General features: G+C 38.9%; 2 protein-coding genes across 7 annotated transcripts in view; both read right to left on the reverse strand.

The window, feature by feature from the left end:
- Positions 1 to 729: 729 nt before the first annotated feature.
- Positions 730 to 3,817, reverse strand: LOC124221625 (uncharacterized). The gene is made up of 7 exons (XM_046631812.1): positions 3,717 to 3,817; positions 3,505 to 3,630; positions 2,992 to 3,178; positions 2,784 to 2,858; positions 1,702 to 1,868; positions 1,501 to 1,584; positions 730 to 891 (listed from the first exon to the last, which is right to left on the reverse strand). The coding sequence occupies exons 1-7, from the start codon at positions 3,815 to 3,817 to the stop codon at positions 741 to 743; spliced, it is 891 nt and encodes a 296-aa protein (XP_046487768.1). The 3' UTR covers positions 730 to 740.
- Positions 3,818 to 7,301: 3,484 nt separating this feature from the next.
- Positions 7,302 to 26,413, reverse strand: part of LOC124220825 (LIM domain only protein 3-like) — a 111,351-nt gene continuing 92,239 nt past the window's right edge. For all 6 annotated transcript variants that reach the window (XM_046630140.2, XM_046630144.2, XM_046630143.2 and 3 more), the window contains 4 exons: positions 21,087 to 21,198; positions 20,281 to 20,544; positions 11,027 to 11,279; positions 7,302 to 10,119 (listed from right to left, as the gene is read on the reverse strand). In XM_046630140.2, coding sequence (XP_046486096.1) covers positions 9,973 to 10,119; positions 11,027 to 11,279; positions 20,281 to 20,544; positions 21,087 to 21,198 — 776 coding nt within the window. In that variant the 3' untranslated portion in view covers positions 7,302 to 9,972. The remainder of the gene's footprint in view (positions 10,120 to 11,026; positions 11,280 to 20,280; positions 20,545 to 21,086; positions 21,199 to 26,413) is intronic.

Below are 26,413 nucleotides of genomic sequence, written 5' to 3' on the forward strand. Positions count from 1 at the left end.
GTAATTGAATGCGGGTGACGGGGATTTGCTATACACCAAGGCATCCACGACCACCTCTTTGCCGCCAGCCGCCCCGTCCCTCCACCCCGCCGCCCCTTGCCCAGAGTATTAATCATACCAAAGCGCGGAAAAATATATCCCCTATGTACAGGGGTTGACTATGTGTGTGTGCTTTGCGATTGTACGCGTCTTTATACATATATATATATATATATATACAGGCACGCATACACACCGTCGAAAGCTGAATGCTGATGGGGAGATAGGGCGAACACTGTTATGCCTAAAGACTGTACCTTATAACCACCGACCGTGCCTCGATCAAGCCGGAGCTCTCCACCAAATTGAAAGAATAAATGCCCCTGGTGTCGTCTTTTGGCTAGGCTAAAATCAGGATCTTATACATCCTTCACATTTTTATACAACGTCTTGACAATGACATTAAACTGGCAATTCTGTTCCAAGTTTCATCAAGCATTTGCAAATTCTGACGCGGTGAGAATCGAAAGTCTTTCAGTATCAATTATTGTCCGTTACTCTTTAGCATTATGATAGAAATAGCTGAGAAAATTAATCATGTAACTTTTTTTTACTACGGGTATTACATAATTGTTTGATCATTCTGTGAGATCATCTCGACGATTCATAATCAAAAGTATAGTTCAGGCACGTATTTTTTTTCATACATTAAATTTGACAGGTTTTAATTACTTCGCTTCGCGTCCCTCCGTCACATTCGTCTATGGAGGCAACAGTGATTCAGTGTTTAGGAATTCGCCGGTAACCGCAATGTAGCAAAATGCGCCTTCTTCCGGGGTTGGCTGAGCGTACATAAAATTGTCGGCTTCTTCACTGTAGGGCGATGTCAACGGGTGTCTTTTAGCCGCGAGCCTTCGGGAATGAAATAGACTCGTGAAACGACGATGTGAAAAATAGAAACCGTAGAAACGACAAAAGCACAAGCAACACGATCAGAGATAATTCTTGTCGTAATTTATGTATCAATTTACGTTCTTTAACAAAAATGCAGTGTGGAATTCTATAAACTATTATTTCGTGTCAATCTTACACGATATCATGTTGAATTTCCGAACAAACCACAAAAATTGTTGCATAATAATTGGACAACGGTTAATTTCCGTCCATTTTAACACCGTTATTTTTTACACTGCAGCACTTCGACAGCTTGCTGATAAATTACTAACATCTTCCCGCGATCTCATTAAATTCGAAAATCACTGCTGCCAAGTTCCCGAAGGCATTCGATATCGACTGTGCTCAGGGCGGAGGTTCGTCGTGAGAATTTGGATGAGCATTGTCCGCGGTATTGAGTCACGTGATTGATATTGTCTGTTGGCATAGTTTGATAACCACAGCTTGCCAACAGTCGCAATTTCGCCCTAAGAATGAACGGTTAGTCACAGTTCCAACGCGTTTCTGCTGATTCAACGAACGAAACTCTTACGTACAGTCCCGTATAGAAGAGAGAGATTTACTCACTTTGCAGCTTCGGGAAGAGACTTCAAATCTTTCCAAGGTGGAAAATCTTGGAATGGTCCAGCCACGCGTAGATCGTGAACGTATCTGAATGCGAGGGGAGAAAAATTGTCAATGAGCACTATCGGCACGTGTCATTTTTCATGCGAATTATTTTTCTTTCTTCTTTTTTTCGTTTTCATTTTATTCACTCCGCATACACACCCGTACAACGCATAGGCATAGTCGTTTCGCAGCCCTTTCATTCGACCGCACTTTTTGCAACCAAGTCTGCACAGAGTTTGAATCCAGGCAGCAACTTTCGTTCGCGCATCTCTACATGGCATCAGGGCAGCATATGGCCGAATTTGATACATCAGGAACCAGAATTCCTAGGGGAAGAAAAGAAATCTTCACGTATTATTTGCCACACACTTTTGTACGAGGTTCTAATGATCCGAGCCGTTTACAATAGTGGATAATCAAGCACAGCGAGTTGATTGATAAGGTCACGTGACTTCTCCGTTCATTATTAATATGACGGATCTATTTTAAAAGTCTGTCAAGATTCTCTATCTCTTATACAATTATATGAGAATCTGTCCTGCTGATCAACCGAGAGAGAGAAATTCAACATTTTGCGCACTAATTTTAGAACTCCGCGACACTGTATTATGTAATGGAAATAGAAATCATAAATAAATGGGAAAGCGTTCGAATCTCTCGTTATAGCGAATTTATAAACGTTGGAACTGATATTGAAAAACCAATTACTTAGTGACGAGATACCGAATATAGAGACGAAAATAGACTGGAATCAATCTACGTAGATTAGACTATAAGTGAGAAAATTGAATTGTCGAATCTGTTATTAGAAGATTGTTAAGCATAATTATCTGACAAGATTATACAGCAGCGTAATTAGGACATTCAATTTTGGCCTCATCATCTAACCAAAAAATTTGTTCTACACGTAATCGTTTCGGTGGATAAATTCATGTTCCACAGAACTTTATTCATTATAGGCCGAAAGCACCAATAATTTTACACTTAACGGATGGATAACCTCGTTAAATTAAGGTGAGAACCATGTAATAAGAGTGTCGAAAATGATTATTCATTGATTCGTATTAATTTACGACGGCATTTATACCCTGCAGCAGTAGCAGCAGCAGTTTCATAAATACGTCGGTACGTAGGTTTGATGCATAATTTTGTGAATGTGGGCCAATTTTTCACTTTTTTGCAACTTTTTTCTAACATCAACGATCTTACCAAAGCTAACTGTACGAAGTAGTTTGACTCACGTTATCGAGTTGTTCGTCCATTTCAACCTCATCCTTGAGACACTCTTCTCCAGGCTTGTGGAAACTGCACGGTATCTGAAGTATACCGATTCACGATTTAATCAACGCGAGATTGACTCGTTGAATTCTGATCATACAAACCGACTGTTTCCCATTCGATTCTGAGATGTGATCAAAATTCACCAAGATCCGACGCTACGCTGCTCACCTCATCGTAATTGTCTGGTAACGCAGCCACGTATTCAGACCAGGTTGTGTCCAACTCCCATTCCGCATAGGGGGCATTTATCACTGACATCGTTGCCATGTCTCTGGTAGCGCCTACCGGTGGATCATCGTCGAAGACGCCGGTCAATTCGTCGTTTATCAAATTCACAGTTATCGCAGCTAGGTATCTACACACCACAGAGTCATTAGTTTGATATTTGCGACCTCGCCTGCAGCGAAGCTCAATTTTTTCCCAAAACCTTCCCACTTATACGCTGGAAGTTCTTCTTGGAATCAAAGGCTTTACACTGTAGTCCAGCACAGTAATAAATCGCACACCGTGTTCGATATTTGCATTACTTGAAACTGGGAGGAATTCAGTTGAGATAGGATATGAACGTAATGAAGAAACTCTTACAAGTAAAAGATTTGAAACGAGATGATGAAAAATCCGTCGAATACGTGGAACCATTGAAAACTAACGATCGCTAAATCGCGCACACCAAATTTTTACCTGTTTCGTTTATCCCTGAGCACTTCGACGTGATACTCGGCACCAAAGAGTTTGTTTACCCATAAAAGAACCCGGCTTCTATCTTGCATGTTGGTTAGGGCGGGCGCCAGGTTACGGATCGCAGCTCTAACGAGTCAATTAAACGAATTAAACCTTCCAAGCCAAATATCCCGGTAGCCCAGAATTTTAGAACAAATTTTTTTTGCAATTACCCGTAATACTGAAACTCGGTTGTGAGGGCGTCCGTTCTCGATTTGAGTTTCGGATCAGGATTAGGAGTCGGTAAGGACGACACGCTCTTCCTGGACGTCATCTCGCTATTGAAATTTTAGTGATTTTCCCCTCTTTAATCTATTTTAACCGAAACATCAGAGCGGTCTGAATTCAATATGAAATCTCGGGAAATTTCATCGACGGCTACGTAACATGTCACTAATTGACGGCGGAGCAAACGTCTGAATGTCGATCGACCGGAAATACTCTCTGACACAGTGAACGGTTGATTGCACTACGTCAGTTATCTGCTACTGAATAATTATTGAGACGGTAACTCTTCTTCTACGGCAAACTGCATAAGGCTCGATTCGACCTTTTCAAAACGCCGTTTTCCATTCAGTCCTACATTTTTGGTTTCAACATTGTTTTAAAAATGTCCCTCTGGCTCTTCGGTATACACTGATAAGTATGTAAAATATCTAGTAATTATAGCGCTACACGAGTGGCAGAAAAACGAACATTCTTCGGATCAAGTTTAATTTTGAGTGAACTTTCATACTTATAAGTCCGTAGATCGTTTGTTATGCTAGAGGCTAGTTTCCAGAATTACTTGAAATTTTCTGTTCCCTAGAAATTTCAATTGAATTTCTTTTTATTTTATTTTTTTCATTTTGTACAGTATCATTTTCAAAATATGACGAAGCATCGATCAATGTAAGCGTTTCTGCAACTTCTATTGGCGATGCTGTTCTCGCTGGTTGAAATTTGAAAACCAAAAGCTGAAGTTTGTAATGAGCGTTAAATAACAGAGCAGTTGTTTTCCGTTCCCTTCGTTTTTCTGCTTTGACGGAATGAAACATCCGTTGAAAGAAGTTGTTTACGATCGTGGTTGTTGCTTAAGGGTCGTTTCGTACAGATTAACTATTCAAACCGATGCTCGCAAGGCATATTGATCGTTGGTCAGGAATAATTGAGGCAAAAACAGGACGACCAACGTGGAGGAAAAACGAGGAGGTGGTTTGTCAGGCGAAACGTACCCGTGAATTCCAAAGCTCTGGCAAAGTCTTCTCAACATTTTCGAACGATAAAATTTGAAATATTACCGCAGTAAAGTTCTGTTCACCCCGCAGAGGATGTCCGGGTCATAACGCCCGGTACACGCGACTGCCTCGGGGAGTTACTTCGGTTTCAAAAGAATTCTTTCTTGAAAAATCTCAAACCCTCTCCATCCGTCTCTGTATGCGTCGTATGCTGTTAGCAATAACGGATGTCTCGCGACGACGAACCGAATACTCAGGGGTTTGGATTATTCAAAATTTCAACACTGTAAGCTCAATCTTCGAGCCTTGCAACAAAGACACAAAATTTCGAATTCAATATATCGGTGAAATTGTTTCAACAATTTATCCAAGCAAAACGTGTCTTATTGTTATCTTAATGTTTCAATTCCGACTGGCAACTCATAAACGATTTGTGTTTTCCTCTTGCAAAGATATTTTCAGTGGACTTTCAGACAGTGGGATGAACAAAAATATTCTCGTTCAATCGAGACGCGTCAAAATATGATGCGTTATTTTTGATTTCTCTACGTTATACGGATATAACATATTTTCAAAAGTTGAATACAAAAATGTCTCATCTAGCGTTATATTTCACGTTTTCTAAAAACCTATCAAAACGATTTGTGCTCAAACTTGGACAGAAACTCAGAAAGATGGTAGAATTTTTCCAACAACTCATAGATGAACTTTCTCGCCCGCGTTTAACATGTTTATAATTCTAGGATGTTTCAAACAACGTAAAGTCCCCTCGGTGACTCTTTACGATAGTTCGTCACTATGATCATGCATTACGCTATGATCAATCGGAATCTCAGTTCTTTAAAACGTGCGGAAACAAAGCGACAGAAAGATGTTAAAAATAAAGAAAAAAAAAAATAAATAAACATCAAAAAAATCAGAATCTAATTTCGAGCCGTATAATTTCTTTTGGCAATCGCAACGGTTGCATTCGTACAACAAATCGCCGAAATAGAGAGGATGACACGGTTATCCGTCGAATCTTTAATTCCGCGAGCAGGGGATCCGCAAAAGCGGACACAAGACTCGCCGCGGTTGCTGTTGTGGTAGGTTTCGAGACCGAGGGGTTGAATCGCGTGCGTCATTTGCCCGCTGCATCAATCTGCGGGGGTTGCACGGAGCCAAGGGCGTCCGATAAAGTGAGGAGGAGAGCCCGAGAAGCCGGAGTCGAGTGGATGCATTCACGGTCTGCAGACACGCCGGCGTTCCTAAAGGGGATGGAAATTGCCTCGACTGATTTCATTTCGGGCTAGATTATATTTTTAAAGGGGAGTAATCTTCCTTCTATCCGCAGAGTGTAAGTGTGCGCACCAACGACACGCATACACCTAAGGGTTGCAGTCTGTATACGCGTATGCGCAACAAACCTGCCGAGGGTGTATGATTAATGCGATTTTTCAACGGCCCTTTCCAACGAAATATAATTAAATTTTTCTATCCCTTATCTTTGATGCAGAAGGGATGAATGCACGCGATGCCATTTTTTCGAGACTTCGTTTGCGGCTACGAAATCATTTCGTTTAATGCGATTACGATGCGGTGCTCGATTTATAAATTGCCATTTTCAACGTTGCAACGTCATTTCTGATTCAGGGTTTGTGGGACCTGCAGTCGGATAGAAATCGCGTTGAAATGAAAAACGGGAGAGGAGCTTTGAAATCGGATTTCCTGATTATCGAATCACAATTTTGCGATCTGTAACTTATAACGATTGTATGTATCTACATCGATTTTTCTTTTACCGACTGTCTATCTTAGACCAATCTTGGGGAATTTATTTGATCAACAAATAAAGTGGAAGCTATTTTTCAGGAAATTCCGGCGAACTACTTGAATTATTGCTAAAAAAAAAATACTCGTAGAATAAGGTGATTTTTTGTGAGGAAGTATGAATCGAATTCGATATAACCAGATTTAAAAAATCGACAAGCTGTCGCGTTATACGAATGTAATTGATATATAAAGCAAAATATTGTATAAATTAGTAAACATTTGTTTCACTAATATTGATGAAAATAAAACAGTAAGAAATAATTAACGACAACAAAGTGTACGAGATTCTCTTCATTTTGATTCAATATTATGAAAAACCAATTTGTGAAATTGCGAAATAAAGAAGACTTATGATCCCGTACGTAAATGAGAACTTTCAAAAAAATCATCGTTTCCATTGAGCAGCTCGCGAAATATAGAGTAAAATAATAACGACGATAACAACGATTACGATAAGATCCACTCAACATCGCATCGATGGATTGGAAGACATTAAGTAAATCACGCTCCTAGAAAATCGAATAACTTTGAATTCATTACCGAAGATTGGAAAATGGTGGAAGAAAGATCGAAGGGAGTTCCTACGAAATATCAACAACTAATCGACGCGAAGAAAAAAGTAAAAGGATTAATAGTAGCGAGGGTAAAAATATTTCGGTTTCGAAAAACCGACACATTACACAATGCGGACATTCCACGGTATTCAAGTATTAATATGAATGTATTTTGTTTTGTTTTTTTTTTCAGTAGTAATGGAATTCTATTAATTATAATAGGTATGTTTATATTAATAGTGTACTATAATAGTAATAATGATATTATATACAGATGCATAACAAAGGGAAAGAAAATTCTTCTCTTAAAAACTACTAAAATGCAACAATAGTTCATTTTTATACAATATAATAATAGTAATGATAATGATGATGATGATGATAGTAATAATGATAATAATAATGTCAATAATGATATTTTTGTACTTAATCATACAATGGTGTAATGTACAATGCTTCGTGTATATTTTTTTGGAAATTTTTTTTCAACCATCCAGCCAGCTCATCATCGTTCCATTATTTGAATAATTTTTGCGATATATAACACAACTTCGTATTTATACATATATATATTATATAATTTTTCTCGTATATATATATATTTATAATGTAATGTGTGTTTTTTGGTATTAGGTATTTGCGTTTTGGTTGGTAATTATATAAATCTATGACTATAATATAAAGCCCCTCTGAAATAGAGAAAAATTTCATTCACCGTCATCGCACATATCTTATTGTAGAAATCTTATAAACAAAGCAAATCGTGTGATCCGTTTATTCCGAAAAAAAAAAAAAATCCCAACGCGCTGCTCCGAAAGTAGGAATTTTAAACTTTAAAATGCATCCGTTGGATGTATTTTATATATTACATTATAGGTTGTAACGTGGAACTTTCAAAACTATTATCGAGGGATTGTTATTAGTAATTTTCTAACGCGTTTCGAATACGATCAAACGTATTTTGTTCTTGATAACAATCATTTTTGTAATTTTGTCGTATAATTTTAATCTCTTTGTATGGAAAAGATTTAAAATACAAGTAATTCTTCGTATTTATTTTCTGTCAAATTGTGAGTTTTGTATTAATTTCATGCGAATTTTTTATTTTTTTTTAATCGAGATATCGCGTCGCAAAAGGCCACGACACAACGTATAACTCGTGAATTTCGGTTTTAGAATAATTACTAATTTCAGATTCGTTTTCGAAACGTCTTGTACATGAACTGCACCGGTATCGTTAAGCTTTAGCTACATTTACAGGTTATAACTCTTTTAAAAAAAATATCACATCACAAAAATTCATCTCATACTGATGTAATTTAAATTTTTCGTTTCTTTAAATTTAAATTTAAACATTAAAAATGAAGTTAAAAAAATAAGAAAATAAAATAAAGACAAAGAAAAAAAAAACTCGAATAAACGAGTTCCACCACTGTCGAGAGCTGTTCATTTTATCTTCAGTTCTCTTTTGTCCCAGTCCTAGAGAGTATATGAAAAACTTTAATGAAAGAGACAAAAAATTTACGTTAACGAAGGACATTTCACCTTATATTATAATCTTTGGTATCAGCTGTATGGAACCCACATAGATACTTCGTCTGCTTCGGGTTTTCTTCTAACATTGGGAATCCACGAAAATAAATCATTTCTTTCTTTTCACCTTACATCAATCTCGTCGGAATTCGAAAATTTAAAAATAAAATCCTGTTCAAAATGCACGATCATATATTCATAATTTCGTTTATGATTATTACTTAAATAGGTATGCATGTACAATGTACGATTGAGTTGAGTCTCGATGAAATTTCTGAGCCTCATGGCACGCGTCTGATACAGTCTGCTTTTTTTATTTTATTCGCCTTGTATTTTGCACTCTTTAATTATACCGGTGTGCAACAAATCTGTATGCAGCAACTTACTATCACGGATTATTTTCTTGCCGATTCTATGGAAGATAAATGATATTCAGTAATTTAGATTCGTACCACGAACAGACTGCAATAGTAATAATAATGAAACAATATGACCGTATACTCGTATTTTTAAACTTACAAATAGATATTCGTAGTAACCAAGAGTACAGCTATTTACAGATTCATTTTTATATATATATACATGTATATATGTATATATGTATTTTAGTTTGTGTGTCCGCGTGTGTATGGATATATATATATATATATATATATATATACATATATAATATACGTATATATATAATAATCACTACAAGTATCTTACACAAAATTATTACATATCGTATTATACAACGTATTACATATTTATTATTTTCTCACTTCGTCCGAGACAACGAACGTAAAAAAAAAAATTAAATTATCATTACCAATAATTTGTTTTCTCTCCTTTTCAAATTAATCAACAATTCGAAGTTCGTTTCGCCTTTCATCATTTATAAATCACGTTATGTTTGTGTTCCACGTATCGGTTTTTATTCTTCACAAAATTTTATCCGGCACCTTTTCGACTGAGATCTATCGATCGAGTTTTTAGAGACGAAAAAAAAAAAAAATGCAAACGACCAAAAAAAAAAGAAAAGTTTTTTTTTGTTCACACCTATTTCATACATCTCATACAGTTGGAAAACAAAGGGCAAAAAAACGTAATTTTCTTCACGCGCGTTAAAATTGCAGAGCCGAAAGCTTGCAATCATTCGCTTTTTGCGGGGCTGCTGTCTGTCAGATTATAATTTCGAACACTGTATTCTGGCCGGTAAGGTCGCGGGCCACTTTTTTGGGTATAGATTTCTCTGATTTCCAGGTAGATCCACGATCGTTTCAATAGCCGTCGAGACACCTTAGCTTTTTCATCGGCGGTGCAGCCTCGTCTCAGCTCGTCGGCGCCGGCATCGACATTGGCGGAGGTTTTACCGATCCGATTCCTGGCCCTGACAGACCGTTATTGTTCATGTCACCCGGTCCCCTCGGCCCGCCTATGGTCCCGTTCATGTTCGGTGGACCTCCGGATATCTGCCCCTGCAGCATCCCAGATTACAAACTCCAATCAGTAAGCCATAAATTGAAATTTGCGACCGATCTCGATTTCGGTGAATTTTATTGAAGCAAACGTGGAAAGCGAGACGGAAGTTGGAAAACAACCGTATGTTTAGACTAGAAAAACACAGCTATAAATAATAATTTGCAAACGAACTGTAGAGTACACAATTATTATTTAATCATACTTTCAATAGCGATGTTTCGTTTCAAATTTGCGACAGCTGATTGGTAGAAAACAGTTTGAGGAAAAAAAAAGGAAAAATGAAAGAAACTGGTGAGCGACAAGCTTGAAAAGTTTAACTGTGAGATTCGAGGGAAGAACTTTATTTATGTAACTTGTATTTCGAGCTTGCATTTTGCAAGTCGCGTAATTTTTAAATTCTATCACAAAAAAAAAATTAAAAACAAAATAAAAAAAACTTTCTTGCAGAACGATGTGCGAATGAAGACAAAACCGTTTGGAACAAGGTCCAAAAGACATAAAAGGCATTGTACCGAAATTCGGTTTATTAGATAATCGTAATTAAGAGTATACGAGAAGTTTGAAACGGGCGAATAATATAAACACAGCTGCGTGTATAATGAGTAAGAACCGAGTAATTGAACAACTTCAATCTCGCAGCGAGAGCGAGAGCGAGAGAGAGAAAGAGAGAGAGAATGGCGTCTAAGCAAAGCCATGCAACTACCGATAAAGAGCTTAAAGGCTCCGCTCAACATAAACAGTCTGCTGCCCGAAAAGCTTTCGAGCCGAGCACTGAGTAAGTCGAGTAGTAGAAATTCACCGTTATCGCCGAATGGCGCAACAATAATCGTCCGCCAAAAAATGTTAGAAGCCCCGAAATCGGAGGGAGGGATGATTCGAAGAAAAACGGTGAAAACTACTCACGTTCGAGATGTGATTGTGGTGTCCAATCGCCTGGGCCATGGGGCCCGGCGGCTGATGGGGATGCTGCATCGGACTGTGACTGGGGTGCATGTTCTGTCCAGAGGGTGTCGGGGTCGGGGGCAGCTGCCTTTTTATGTGTGCGAGCGAGGCGGGAGGGTGAAGAGCCATATTCGCGAAGACGAGCCTCTCTTCGTAGTCGTATTCGCAGAGGATTTTATTGTCGCAGAGGTAAAATCTGTCCCCGACGCAAAATCTGTAAGCACGGCAAAGAAGACACGCAAGAATGATACACATCCTGTCACCGTATCGATGGTAAGAAATATATGCAACGTAATTGTTGCCTATCTCTGTATCTAAATTGAATAAAATCAATATCGTCTCGTTTCAGACACTGAGAAAAATTTCATCTATTCAAAGTTGATAGAAAATTACTGTTTGAATTATAAGAAAATTAAGTACAAGCAACCATTTCATGAGACTATACTCGTTAGCGATTCTATACGTATATACTAATTTCAACGCAAAGTCAATTTCGTTTACTTTCTTCTACGTATTTTTAAATTTTTTCATTCAGTCATCATTCAACGATACTTTTACCCTTTAATAATGATTTAACATCAATTTATTGCGACAATCGGAAGAAAATATATTACAAGCTAGCGTTATAAAAAAAAAAAAAACAGAGTAGGTGGTAGGTACATAAAAAATACAAAATTTTTTGATTACAGCTAGGAAAAAAAGCTTATACCTGAAATGGCGAAATAGCGGCGATTCCGCGGAGGTGGAGGATGCAAGTGCACGCGGCGATTCGCGAATCGTCGTCGTTGCATTTGAGCGGAGAGCCAGACATAGGTAGAGGTAGAGGGTTATGCTGGTAGAAGCAGATATTCATAATCGTTCGGGAAACAGAATTATCGCAACGCGCGGACGGGTCGTCGGCTCAGCCAGCTATTATCCCGTTATAACGAGGCAAGCTTTCCACTGAAATTATTGAATTAACGGATTGTGGAATTACGACCAACGCGTTATGCGCCCGTACCTACACACATATACCGCCCATCCCACCCTTGGCTAACTCCTACCGTTCATCACTGCAGAGCAAAAGCTGCGTGCAACGATTCGAACAGCATTCCGCGTCTGCCGCGTTGCAAAAATATGCGAAATCGCGTTTACGCATAGGGAAAAAAATTATTCCCTGCAATTGTTGCAGGCAGCGCGGAGAATTTTCAATTTAAGATATAGCGTATTTTTACAGTCCTTTTAACTGCTTTCATTTATTACGATAATTCAAAATTATTGTACGGAGAAAAATTTCTAGCTTCCTTTAGTTTTACAAGTCTCATAAACATTTCGATTCTTTTTATTCTTTGCTCGCACTGCAACCGTTGCAATAATTTGACGATGGTTCGTAATTATTCGATTGCAGGAACTTGGCAAGCTAAACAAAAACAAATGGAATGTTGCAATCAGCGTAAAACCGTGAAACGTAACATCGGCAATTACAACCACACTAAATATTTCCTATAAATTGTAACACGTACATTTTCTTAAAAATTGGTACAATATTTAAAACGATACCAATTCTAGAACAGGTATATACAATTGTTTAGTGACTTTAACGGGTACTACTTTATATTCCCAAAATATCGTCATCAACACCAGTCCGAGAAATTCTTTGCATCATTTTTGACCCCGGTTTATCGAAAAAGCAATATTCTTCAACTTTATACGACAACGCGCGACACTTTTTCATGCCGCGACTGCAACAAGCGGAGCTGAATCCGGGACAATTTTATCTTCCGAGGATATTTCGCGGGCCCCGAGATGGCCGTAAAGCGATCCTAATGGAAGGTCTCACGAGTTGCAGCAGCAAGCCAAACGCGATTTAATTTATTTATTCAAGCTTACATATCTATGCCGTTAGTCCTGACCGTCTATATATTCGTCCGTCGAAATTCCGACTGCGGAAAGGACGGTGCGTTATGGCCGCGCGCGGGACCGGAGTTAAAAATTCACCAACGCTACACGTCGGTCTGTCCGGATTGAAATTTTCTATGCAAGCGAGTTCTCTCCTAGACTGTTGCAGCTTCGGCGTCGCAGATTACCGAACGTCCGCTCGTCCGTTGGACCTTTTTATGCGGCCATTTCGTACTTTCCACGGAAACTTTCTACGACCGGATATCCTGTCGCTCGGATCAACTTCTTTCGACTTTGACAGTTTTTGCACTCTCGGGTTAAGTGCAGTGTCGCGTTACTCACTTCGAAACGAATATCTAGACTCAATAGATGGGAAGTATTAGATAGATGCTCACACGTCGATCGATCTCTGGAATGAAAAACCCCGAAACTTTATCATTTCAGGAGAAGGCATCAGGTTTTCAACTCCGTTTTTTTTTTTTTTTTTATTTCATTGAAAAAAAATATTTAATCCGAACGTAGTTCAATTGAAAAATAATCAAAATTTCGCTTGGTAGGAAATTTTTTTTTTTTGCGGTGATGAAGCGACGAAGGGGGGGGGGGGAGGGGTAGGTAACGCAAAATGGCGAGATGTGTTCAATGCAAAGAGAAGGAAAACAATTTTTATCGCCACAAAAGTTGATATATTTTCTTTACTGCAAATCTGGTCGACGGAATGTACACAAAACTTTTGTAAATCTAGCGGTGTATGTAAATAGATGAAAAAAAAAAAAAAACGTGTGCGATCGTTCAAACTCTGATTTGTACGTACGTACCGCAAGATGGAAAGTGGAATGCCGCAACGGTGGTATATCGGAAATTGGAACACTAAAGGAAAATAAAGTGTGCGCAAGATTTATCGCGTAAACACGGATGAAGATAGATGTGAGCTGAAAAGAAATCAAAGATGTTTGTGTTGCTTGGATACGATTGGAAGGTAATTTCTCGGAGTTGGATGAAAGGTAAAAGAAATAATCGGCCATTGAGGGGGAAAATAAATTTTCACATTGATTTTCTAAGCATATCTACGCGAGAAGTCCTCCTATCCCACCCATCAAGTTTATTTCAATCTTATTGCAGATGTTTGAAAATTGCATACATTACAGCAAATGTATATACACGTATACTCAAAACTAGTTCGACAATTTTAAATAGTACGGTTAGTCTTTAATTGGACACCCGTTAAATTAGACCGGACGTCTTTTTAGGAGAGTAACCGTGGAGCTAATTGGATCGGTAAATCATCCCCTAGCCAAGGAGGGGGATGGTTTTCCCTCTCCAGACTCCGCCCTGCGCCCAGTCAGCTACTCCAAGCAACCCTTTATTGCGTGTTATTACAGTCTAAAGTTACCCTCGTATAATTGTTGCTGTTTAATTGCGAGTTCTGAGTTCAGGCTCGTGTCACGTTTCAGCTAATTGCGCGCCAACTTCTGCTCCTGTATTGCGACAACGAAAAAAAAAATTAAACTAAATTCTTTCATAAATATATATATATATATATACTTTTTTTTTCTCGCTGAAACGAAATTTAAACATTGTTTTTAACTGCGAAAAAAATTCTCTCAAACTTTAGAATTTTCAGTTCATGTCTAAACAGGATGGGCAAAAATCACACTGTTTTTTGGTTTTTTCCTTATAAAATTGGTTTTGATTCGTTACATGTTTATGATGCGTTAGCCGTTGCATTTTTGTTCAGTCTCTTGACCATGGAATTAGAGAGATAACCCATTGAGTTATTCTTTTTTAGTGTATACTTTTTTTTACAAGTTCGCTACTCCAGTTTCCGTCTAACATGTGTTATTGATAATATGCTACGAACAAGTTCACACTCATGTTTATTACTTTAAAATATGTTACTGTCAGGTATTATTTTAAAGTCAATCGTTCATTTTGACATTTTCTTAATATCCTAATAAACACATGTGATCTAAAAATATACGCTCTACACCTTTGTTCAAAAAACAATATTGAAAGGGTTAAAAAACTGTTCTTTGGTCCGGGTTTTCCAGGTAAAACTCAGTGGGTTTAATTGGGTCGGGAAAAATTGGGCCCACCCCGAGTCTAACAGGTGCCTTACAGCATGTGACTTTTTTCCATTTATGCAAATAACATGTCAAAAAATATACATAATTCCATTTTCTCTGCCGGATTTTCAGCAAGAACCGCGTGAATAATCAAATAATATTCAAAAATGAAATTAGCTTAATTTTTTCCATTGGAATAAACAGAAACCAGATATTAGAAAAATCAGGACTTCTTGCAAATTTTATTTTTAAAATTACCGATCGATGTCGACCATCTAAGGTCTGCGAAAAACTAATCCTATACTTGGGCAGAATTTTTATTTTAGTAAAAATTACCGTTCAGACCTTGGGCCAAGAAAATAAAAAAAAATATACATTTCCTTAATTTAAAACAATTTAATTTATATTACAATAATGGAAGCCGAAATTGAATGTGTAACTGGTATTTCGTACCGATTTCAAAAGAACTCTCAGAACTTTGTCAGGATGAAATTTAAATTTCAGGGACTGTACCTGGTTAATCAAATCGAGATTCATTTGAACTTTTCAAACCTGGATATTTTTTTCGAGGATACCTATTCTGCATTCACGTTTTCCGTTCTCCGTCACGTCGTTTTTAGATTCCCTCAAACCTCCCCTCCGAAATATTGATACTTGGTTGTGACACACGTATCGTATACGTAAACCATTCGAATATTGCTCCCGATTCTTTTTCGGTGAATTCATATATTCTCAGATATTGGCAAGTTGACAGCCTGTCGACGGGGAAAATTTCAACGGCTTTCTTATTTCTCCAGCGATAGTCCGAAACTACCCCACCTTACACTCTTGCATTATACCTACTTGAGCGAAAATCACGCACGTTTTACACGTCGGGGTCGTTCAACGTCGTTGCGTTAGGCGGGTTACACGATTCGAGAATACCAGGGGAAAAAGTATTAACGCAGCTGCGCGTGGGTTGAATTCAATTTTTGAACCTCGTTTGACGAGAATTATATACATTAAGAATAAACCGAAACCAATCTCGACCGATTCTCTGAAGTTTGTTTAATATTGCAAAACCATCGACGTTAAGTCGAGGACAGCACTGGAACGATTTTCAAAATCAATGTTCACGTAAATACGTTTACTAATCTGTTTGAATTCCGCCGGACGTGCGCAACATTTTCTTATTAAGATTCATCCCAAAGTTTCTTCGATTTTAAGTCAAATTCATGCAAGTTTTTCTTAGTTCGAATAAAATCGATGCAAATTTTTTAGAATTAGTATGACTACGGGTATGACTTTAAACTGTACTAAAAAATACGTATATACATGAGCGTCATCAGCGGCGCACTTATCATCATGTATTTTACAGCTACAGCCAATGGGCAACTACGAATAACTAAATTTAACATAACTTCACGTTTTTCTAGAGAAATGCAAATGTCAGCCATTCCTCCCCAACGTCCACCTCTACTACTGGCCACGGAAAGTTGAGAGTTATCGATGATTTGGCGATGAGTAACCTGTTCCGCGTTATCAAGAATACACTCGTTACACCTACACGGGAACGTAAAAATATATACGCTCGTAGAGACAGAAACGGCATGTCGGGTATAACGGAAATGGTATACGAGCCGCGCATTGTCAAAGATAGACAATACGGGACGATAAAAACGTAAAATTGATGCTCTTTTGTTCGCGCATTGTTTGAGAAGCTGTACAGCGTTTGTTGCACGCTTGGACGAGCTATTACTATTGCAGGCTTGAAACTGCATCCCTGGTCCAATAAGCTCGCCAGTTCCACCCCCTATCCAGTTTTACAAAGCTTTTTGTATTTTCTGTCGGTTTTCACCTTCCGCCACCTTCTCCAACCTATTTTCATCACGACAAATATATTTCCGATCCCCGGCCGGTTTCGCCTCTATGATCTCTTTACTTTTAACTCCGGCTGAGTTGGCTCGCGACGAATCGAACCAAGAATAAAAAGAAATTATGGCACAGATATTTCATTCCTCAATGCACACTTGTGTAATGTGAAAACTTCTTCATAACGTAGACCCACTAAAATGAACCATTGCAAAATTGTTCGATAGTAAATACATCGACACAATCTATCGTATAATTCATTCACCCAGTAAGGGTAAAGACAATTTTCCCAGAGTAGTATAAAAAATGTACAATCCTTCTTCGTCTTATCATCCTGCTATTTCCCTCTGTCAAAGACCCGGAAAACAACGCTGACCTTTCGCTTTCGCGTACGTAGGTACCGGTATAGGTGTACAATAAAATGCCAAATTGGCGACGACGCGCTCTCTGTAATTGGCTCTGATTGACGGTCTCAATTCAGCAGCCTCTACATAATATATAGTCAGTCTCCGGTTTACTGCAACAACCGTATACCTGTGACTGTGCAGCCAACGTCAATAGGAGTTAATGGGTAATAAGAAATGAAAAAATAAATCTCCCCGCGTTTCTTCCAAGAGTAATTGCGGACCGCGACTCTCTCGTTGACCTTCGGGCACTCAGCTTCCATTCCACTTCGTAAAATATAACTGGCAATCCGCGCAAATTCAACCCGCCCCTGAGCCCACAATTCACGACTCCTTTTTTTCGATCGCAAGCAAGCAATAAGAGTCTCGGTAAGTACAAAGCAGCATTCAATTTTATAAAAATTATTCGACACATCAGGTAATTTTGTCATTGATTCGGTGATTTACATTGAATCCTTAGCTGTGTACAGAAAAATTGCTGACAAATATGTAATTTTTGACGGCTAATAAGACAACCTCTTATTTATGAGCAGCTGTGTCGAAAAAACTGAAAAATAGTCTACAACCTGTTAATTGTAAGTAGTCAGTAGGAGACATAGACTATTCTGAAAAGATCAGTTCAACGACTTGATTCTCGCTACTTCACTTATTTGTGCGAAAATAACATTTTATGGAAATAGATTTTTATTTTCATTTTGTCAAGAAACTCTATGATTTTAAACAAAAACTGAAAAAACCAATGGACAAAATTCCATTTTAACGGATTTAATCATTTTCAAATTAACGTCGAATCCGCATCGATCAAGAGAAAAATCTTTAAAATCTATCCATTCGTTCTCGAGACAACATCGGACGAGAAATCGGTCGCACATATAGATTGAAAATGATCAGAGTTCATGTTTTATGCCTCAAAAAATTTATATATAGCGAACAGAGAAAGTTTATTAACTTCCAGACTGATTACACAGTAACTCCTTCTCCTATAAATTTTCCGAATACGTAGAATCAAGGATGAAAAATTTTTGTACGTCAAGTCAGGTGAACTTGACAAGGAACGTACCGTAAAGACAGAGTATCCAGTGATCCCTGCGCCATAGTAAACGCGTATCTCAACATATAGAGACATCCGTACACGTAGAACAGGCCGGCAATAACTTGAAGCGTAACCTTTAGCTACCCCATTGCGAAGCAATCTCTTGCCCTATGTGCCGTGGCAATTTGATACAAAAATGTCAGCAGTATCTAGATAATTATATAACTGGCCCCTGGCTCGGTGCCTCGATCGCGTAGCGTTGCGGGGATCGGGGGTTGCGGGGGCGGCGAAATAGAGGGTGATTTCCCAGCTGGCCTGTAAAGCAACCCCCGGAGTGGACCGCGTCTCGCGACCATCCCTGCCTGTCTTTCTCTCTCCCCCCTCCGGTCGCCTGTTTTATCTAGGTGTGTAGCAGGAGTCGCCGTCCGTGTGTGTCGCGGATTCGTTCCTGTCTTTATACACCGGATTTTGTTCGCGCGTGTGTGTGTGTGTGTGTGGAAGCTTCCAAGCTTCGCCGAATACATGCATACGCGATAGCGCGCATCCACGAGCCACGCGAGCCGAAGCGAAGAATATTTTTCATGGAGATTGGCGACGCAAGACAGATTTTTCAATTGGGAGCCTCGTAGGAGGACACCTTCTATCCCCCCTTACAGTTTTATTTGCCCGCGAGGTGAACTGAATGAAAGAACACACAACGGAGCTTGATAAAGGTTCCAATATTACATCACCGATTTTTAGACGTCACTTCAAATACGCGGAATATGAAGAAATGGAATGTTATACCAGATATGAAGTTGCTCGACCGCTACTTATACGTTAAAATTTGCTCAAAGCCGAAGTACAAATCCATACACTTTCCAAAAACCAAAAGTTGATTATTTTCAGATTTCAATAATGAAGATTAAACAAATTTTGTCCACTCAATTTCGTCCGGAGATTGAGAAAAACCAAAGTAAGACAGAGAAGAACGAAACTGATTCGCAATTTCGTATAACTTTTTGATTTTTTTATCCTCGCTTGCTAAAGCTCGCTCAGGGTCGGGTGCATAGTGTAACTGGTTTTTGTGCTCGTGCGCTCGCTTACTAGTTGTCAGTGTTTTACCAGATGACATAGTTGTAGGGTAGACTGGGGCACGATGAACTCCCCAAAAAATTCTGGTATTTGCTTCACAGTGTATAGAATGAACACCGTCTTTGTGCATGTGACGCAAGACGAATCTGCCCGTAAGATTTTTTCTATACAATGCTACAAATCACGTTTACAGTTGCATGTAAGTATAACGTATCGTGATTTTATGACAATAAACTTCGTCAAAAAATACCACAGAACAATCAGGTGAGTGCTAACAGATTTGAAACACGACGCACAGCAATATCAGCTCTAATTGAACGACGTTATTGTCATGTATTCCTATGTATACTATGCCAACTACTCACCAATTGCAATTTGTTGATCCTGGTCGTTCGGATTTTTTTTTTCCAATTCAAAATGTTATCTGAAGCATGCATATTGGTTTGATCGTACAAAAAATGAAGTTTTTAATAATCAAACTTGTAAACTTGAAAATTAGTCCTGAAGGTCGAAAGTAGCCAAGTCATGACCTGGACAGTCAGATCTACGGAGAGCCTTTCCTGGATGCCAAGATCCACCAGGTGGAGGACCTGGACGGCTAAATCTAGGGAAAATTAGTCCTGAAGGTCGAAAGTCACCAGGTCAAGGACCTGGACAGACAGAACTACGGAGCGTTTGTCCTGGAAGTCGAGATTCACCAGGTAGCGGACCTAAAGCGTAGAAACTACGGGGCGCTGGTCCCTGAAGTCGAGTTTCTCCGACTCAGCGAAGGTGTGGGAAAAAAGGGTGATGAAGTATGAATTGGCCCTCGGCAACTTCTTCGGCCAAGAGAACAAAGCTGCGACAAGTAAGCCCTGATCGGCTAAATAGAGAGTATGCATAAGCTCGGGCTGGTGATTCAAAGTCACTTACCGATGGTTGCACTGCTGGCACGCGAAGCACTCCAAATGGTAAACATTCGCCCTGGCTCTCATCACCATCTCGAAGGCCGGTATGACCTTGCTGCAAGCTGCACAGTATCCGGTGTTACCGAAGAGCCTGAGGTAATCTCTTTTGCAGAGTATGAGGTTCGCTTTCGTGTATAAGGTCGAGCCGACTTCACCCAGCCGACAATCGCAGCAGCCACATTTCAGGCAATCTTCATGCCAGAACAGGTCCAAGGCTTTGAGTAGATACCTGTGAAAACAGAAGGTGGTTAATTTTATAGACGATATCCGAGAATCGATTACGAGGCGTTGGTTGTGTTCTTTATTGAGGATTAAATCGATACTTTTCGAACATTTCGGATACAGGCGGAGACAATTTCGGCAGATGGTCAAACGGTTTTGACCTGTCAAGAAGAGTAACCCCAATTCTGTCGTTACCAGAACTGCGTGACGTAACATCAATTAAAATGGTTCGAGGAATCGGAATAATTACGATCAAGCAGTGAAACATAATCGAATCAGTCACAAAGCAAATCACCGGAGATATTTGGGAGCGGTATTGAAATTCTAAAAATAAAAGTCTCCGGAGATTCAAGTCCACTTGTAATAATTGTTTTGAATGCAGGAAACCCGATTTCTACAACCTACTTTTCCACTTTTTTGCATATAAAGTTTCAAGTTACGTCACAAAAAAAAAAATGATTCTGAAAAACTTTGGATCGTAATAGCTTTAAGTATTCAAGATTCGACAGACTATGAAATTCGAAAATTTTATACCAGGCCTTCGCTCACCTTTCCGTAATAGTTTTCCCACACCCGGCACATTCCTGCTGCGTGGAGCCATTTTTATTAGTCTCCGACTTGCTCACATCCATCGTCATCGTGATCTGAACTATACCACTTTCTGAAACAAAAAAAATCAGGCAAATCTCGTTAATTTCAGTCAGACTGATAGATAACTGAGCGATTTTCCCGTTCGTGTCAATCTCTCGAAACGCCTGCCGTTCGGCACCCTGCATCGCAGGCACGTGCTGCGGGTTGCGAGTTCGAACGGCGCAAGGGCGCGTCGTATTTCGTGGGTAAGAAAACTGTGAGGATTGAAAAGTACGGAATTATTGAAAAATGTGACCAAATCAACCCTGTAACAATTCCTCGCTTCTCTCCAAACTCTTGGAGCAAGAAAAAGAAAACTCTGTTAACACGTTAGAAGTTCTTACAAAGCTGATCAATTAAACTCAGGGTCCCTTTCGACCGTTGGATAGTAATTTCCGGCGCATGATACGCACGGGGTAATAAAAATCTCGATAAGAATGTTCTTTGGGGGTTATAATAAGTCCTGCAACGTGTTTAGTCACGTAAGGTTCGAATCGATTGCTCAGGCATGAGAGCTGCAGCGCGAAACCGCCTTCGTCACCGTGTCCTTCGGGTTGATTAATAGCCGGCAGCTAATGGCGAAGGATTATAGCCGTACAGTGATGTTTTATAATACAGTACGCGATGACTTGTACCGCGGAGTTTTCTTTTAAATTACTGAATCGCAAAGTGCTCGAGTAATTGTTTCTCGCGTTATGTAATAAAACGTTGCACGAAAAACTTTTCTGTTATTTTAAAACGCTTGGGGCTGATCGTTCGGTTCGTTCTCCGTTACTTTACTTTTTAGACGACGTAAATTCGGACTTGCTCAATGAATCGGGTGGACTGAAATAACAAAGAAGTAGATAGAACAGGCGGAGCAGAGAAAGGGATGGAGGAACCAGAGGGAAAGGATCTTAGGAATTCCAGTAAGTTGTTCGGAGTTTGAAAGAGCCTGAACTGATAGTGGAAAGCGAAAGAGTGTGTTTCACTTATCCCAACCTTTTTAAAGTTCTTCATATCCTCTCTATTTTGGCAAATCAGACTGCGGAAGCGACGTTTTTGCCCAACGTGGAAAACTTGTGTAATTTAAAAAACTTAAACCAAGCAGAAACTAAGTCGACATAAGAAACAAAGAATGGATGAAAACGAAGTAAAGTAAACGAACAGCTAAAAATTAAATAAAGGTCCGAGTTTTCTTTGCCCCGTAGCAAAAAGCGATTATTTTTCATTTATTTTTTCACCTATTTGCATAGAAACAGGTCTCACTATTCAACTTCCTGTGATACCTACTAACCTTGAGTCTCTCACTCTTAACGATTGACAAAAATTAAAATACGACCGGTCACGATATTTCTACCTTTTCAGATAAGAACCCAGGTTCGCACAATTTGACCTCCAAGAAACGAAACAAGAGAAAGATGAGAATGGAAGTAACGTCAGTTGTGGTTCAACAGGGAAAAATTGAAATTTTATCCTTATTAGTCAATGCATGTTACAAGTCCAGAACGTTACGGAGTTAACTTTGGTTTATTTATAAGAAAAAAACGATTTCAATTCATTAGAAGAGAATATAAGAATATGAGTTAATTGCCAGAAAACGTGCCATTCGTTCCATATTAATCAATTCTTTTACTAAAATATTTGTAATTAAAAAAATTTCGTGTCCGAAATCACTTTCCGCAGATAATGGACACTAATTGAAGAGGATAATTACAAACTGCTATTTTTTCAATTCTATTGTAGAAGCGGTAAATAACTATGCAGTGAAAAGAAAACAGTCTCCGATTTTTAAGATTTTTTGTCGTAGACGCTTATAGCCTTTTTTGATTCTCCACTTCTATGATTAATACCATAAAAATTGAAAGAAAGCTAAGAATTTGTATTTATCGATTACAACATATATCAATCGCCGACAATCAATAAACAAAATTGAATTTGAAAAAGTTACACGACGTTGGCTTTTACCCAAGAAATGATGGGAATCGTTGTTCTATCGTGGAAAAAAATTAAGTTCAATGTTTAACGAATCGTATCGACGTATAGAAAATCCGTACTTTCCCCATTCGTCATCGTCGACTCATGTCGATCGGTTTGAAAAGGGAGAGAAACCAACCGAGAGAAAAGTATAAAGATAAAAAGCTTAATTGCTACAGTTTCCTGCAGCCATATACATGGATTTATCTGTGTGCGTGCTCATACAAACATATGTATGCATACCCACATAAAATGCATGCATGTATACGGATGTAACGCACAAATGATTGCCGGTTTGGAAGACATTTTAGTCCGGCAAACTCGAGTTACGCGTTATCTCTACTCCGATGGGATACGCAGTCGCAGCACAGATATGTATGGCGGCATACATAAGCGTATACACACATCATAAGTGGGTGGCAGCGCAATAATTAGCGACGCTAATTGGAGCGTCATTCATCCCAGGGCCGCACTCGGTCATCCCCTGAATTTCAATGGAAATCTCTCAAATGCCTCGCCATAATTGTTCGCAGAAAACCCCATCAAACGAGGGACGAAGTACGCCGCTTTTCTCCCGAACGAAAGCTGCGAAGTTGACCCGCTTTACGAGTTTGGAATTTTCAATTCAATCGTTTCCCGATAAAATTCATATCGCCTGCGATTTTTTCAAATGTTTACTCATTTTGTTTTTTTTCTTTCCTCTTTTTTGTTGTGAAAATTTTCGATTCATTTATGCCGCTTCTTCGCAAGGAGAGGATATCTCAAATTCGGTTTATTATATCTGTATTTTTAAACAGATCTTTTGTAGCTAGCGACTATAATGATTTGATAAATCTGACAATTATCTCGTAGCAAAATTAATCCGTAAGCTAACGATTTTCGCCGGAAGAAAGTGCGTAACGCGTTTCTTTTATCTTCAAACCTTGCGTACGTTGATCCCTCAAGCTTCCGAGACCTTTGATGATAATCGCTTTCGCTATACCGAATGTATGCAAGCGTGTTGTTTATACATGCAGCCGTGGTTGTCAGAATTCTCTGCGAATCGTTGCGTGCAAAGTTTATATCACTGGGCCATGCGAAGTGGAGGAGAGCTCATTAGAGAGTAAAAAGTGCGAGGCTTGGTTGACGGAATCACTGCTCTCGTTTTATGGTCACGCAAAATAGATCGACCGTATCACCGTCTCGAGTTTATACACCTGGTCAACATGAGGTTCCAACAGCCACGTGACGAGTTTTCAATTCTACGTTACGCAGAAGAAAAAAGTAAAGGTGGATGTAAAACAAGGGTGATAAGAATATTCACGATTCTTCAACGGTTCAACCAAGTTCACTAGTGTGAATTACACTCACAATCAGTCGGCCGTGATTAGAAAGAAAACAATAAATCGATACGCGACTAATTTATTTATTCATTCTTTTTATGCGAAGGGAAAACGTTACCGTACAATTCCTAATTCTACTGTGTATTGTGTATTATTCAATTCTTTGCGAATAGATTTGCTGCGCTAGTTATATAAATGAAACACATTTTAGATTCGGCTAATTAGCCACGTGAAAAATCATATCAAGTTCGAAAGATAAAAATAGGACCATACACACTTTATGCTAACGAAATAAAAATCTTATCAATGATTTTTCTCAGTCAATTAGCAGAGTATATATGCTTACTCATAAACATAACGAACCGTGATAATGCATTAAAATTAAACGATAAAATGACGTGTTATATCCGCCTCAAAAATGATAGAGTAATTTCATCTCTCTTTTTTTTCTGATACCATAACTGTAGCCTGAGCATTCGTTCCCTCACTTTCCTGCTTAACAAACTTAATTCTAATTATAGCTCGTACACAATTGCGAAAGTGTCGACTCATTTCAGGTAGTCTATCGCGTTGATGATGTATAAATTCCTGATACTTCAAATAGATTTTTTAGAAAAATCTACAAATTTGCTTTATGATAAATTTGGACACATCAATTTTTTCAAAAAATTCAACCTATGCCTTATTGTTGACGAGATGGAAACAGAAAAGTTCTTCAATTCCAATTATCCGTTTTTTCCAAGTTTTATAATATATTGTAATTGACACTGGAAGTTTGATTATTTTTATAAATCTCACGAGTGAAGCGTAATTTCTATCGCTAGTAAAAATATTATAAAAATACGGCTTTGCGATTATTACAATAATCAGTCAAAATAAGAATATATCATGAATATCAATATTTCCACAAGCTGTGTCAAAGTATCATCAAAATTTTTGTCAAGTATCTGTTATCTTTCGATCGATCATAATTAAATTTTTTCCCATAAGAAACTTGTAATAATCCCTGATTATACTCGCTACCAAACGCTTATCGCAACCGACCGCTCGATATGGACATTAAAAAATCAAATCTCCATTGAACCAAACGTCAAAAAAACCATTTCGGTGATCTAATTTAAAATTCCAATAGTCAGCAAATATTCCACCATTGTTGAATCAATTACATCTGAAACCGACCGATCACTCAATTATACCATATTATCAGTTCGACCCATTACAAGAAGCGTATTACAACAGCGCGCGTGTAGATTCGCATTCTGGGTGGCTAAAGGACGAAACTCTGTGAAACTCGCGCGTGGATACGCAGAGCTTTATAAAGGTTGCTAACTCCGGCCTATACAAGGGTGGTTAGGTGCCTCTAGGAAACCTAAAGGACGCCAGCACGGTTGGGGATGCCGAGAGTTTGAGGGGGTGGCGGTGGAGGGAGTACGGAGCAAAAGAGGGTGGAGGAAGGGGAGGGGGCTTAATTAATTAGCCAGATACTTTGAGTAACAATCCATTATTACATACAAACATCCCTCGGCTTGGCTTTATGCTACTAATTGGCCTTCTCAGAGCGCTGAGACCGGTGCGAATTATAAGCACCACCACCACCGCCATGAAGAGAGGAAACGTCGATTCGGATACGGAAGATTTGTAGTCGTGTGTACATACATCGTACCATGGTATGTCAAGTCACTGCAAGCGCATGCGTGCAGTTACGAAAGCGTGATAGGAGGACACGTGTGATAGTGTGTATACATGCTAATAGCAGTAGCAGGTACGTAGATCCGAACGAAGCGGAGCGTGGAGGGAGAGAGAGAGAGAGAAAGAGGGAGAGTGAGGGGTTGCAGGTTGAAAAAATGCCACCGCTGCAACTCTGACGGGGTATTTTCAAACAGAGGGGCGGTCGTTAATTGGGGCTAAATTAGCGCTGCGTACGGGTTGTTTCGTGTTACTTTTTATTTTTCGTTTTTTCCCTTCCTT

Source organism: Neodiprion pinetum, chromosome 6 (genome assembly GCF_021155775.2).
Source record: "Neodiprion pinetum isolate iyNeoPine1 chromosome 6, iyNeoPine1.2, whole genome shotgun sequence".
In the NCBI taxonomy this organism is placed as follows: Eukaryota; Metazoa; Arthropoda; class Insecta; order Hymenoptera; family Diprionidae; genus Neodiprion; species Neodiprion pinetum.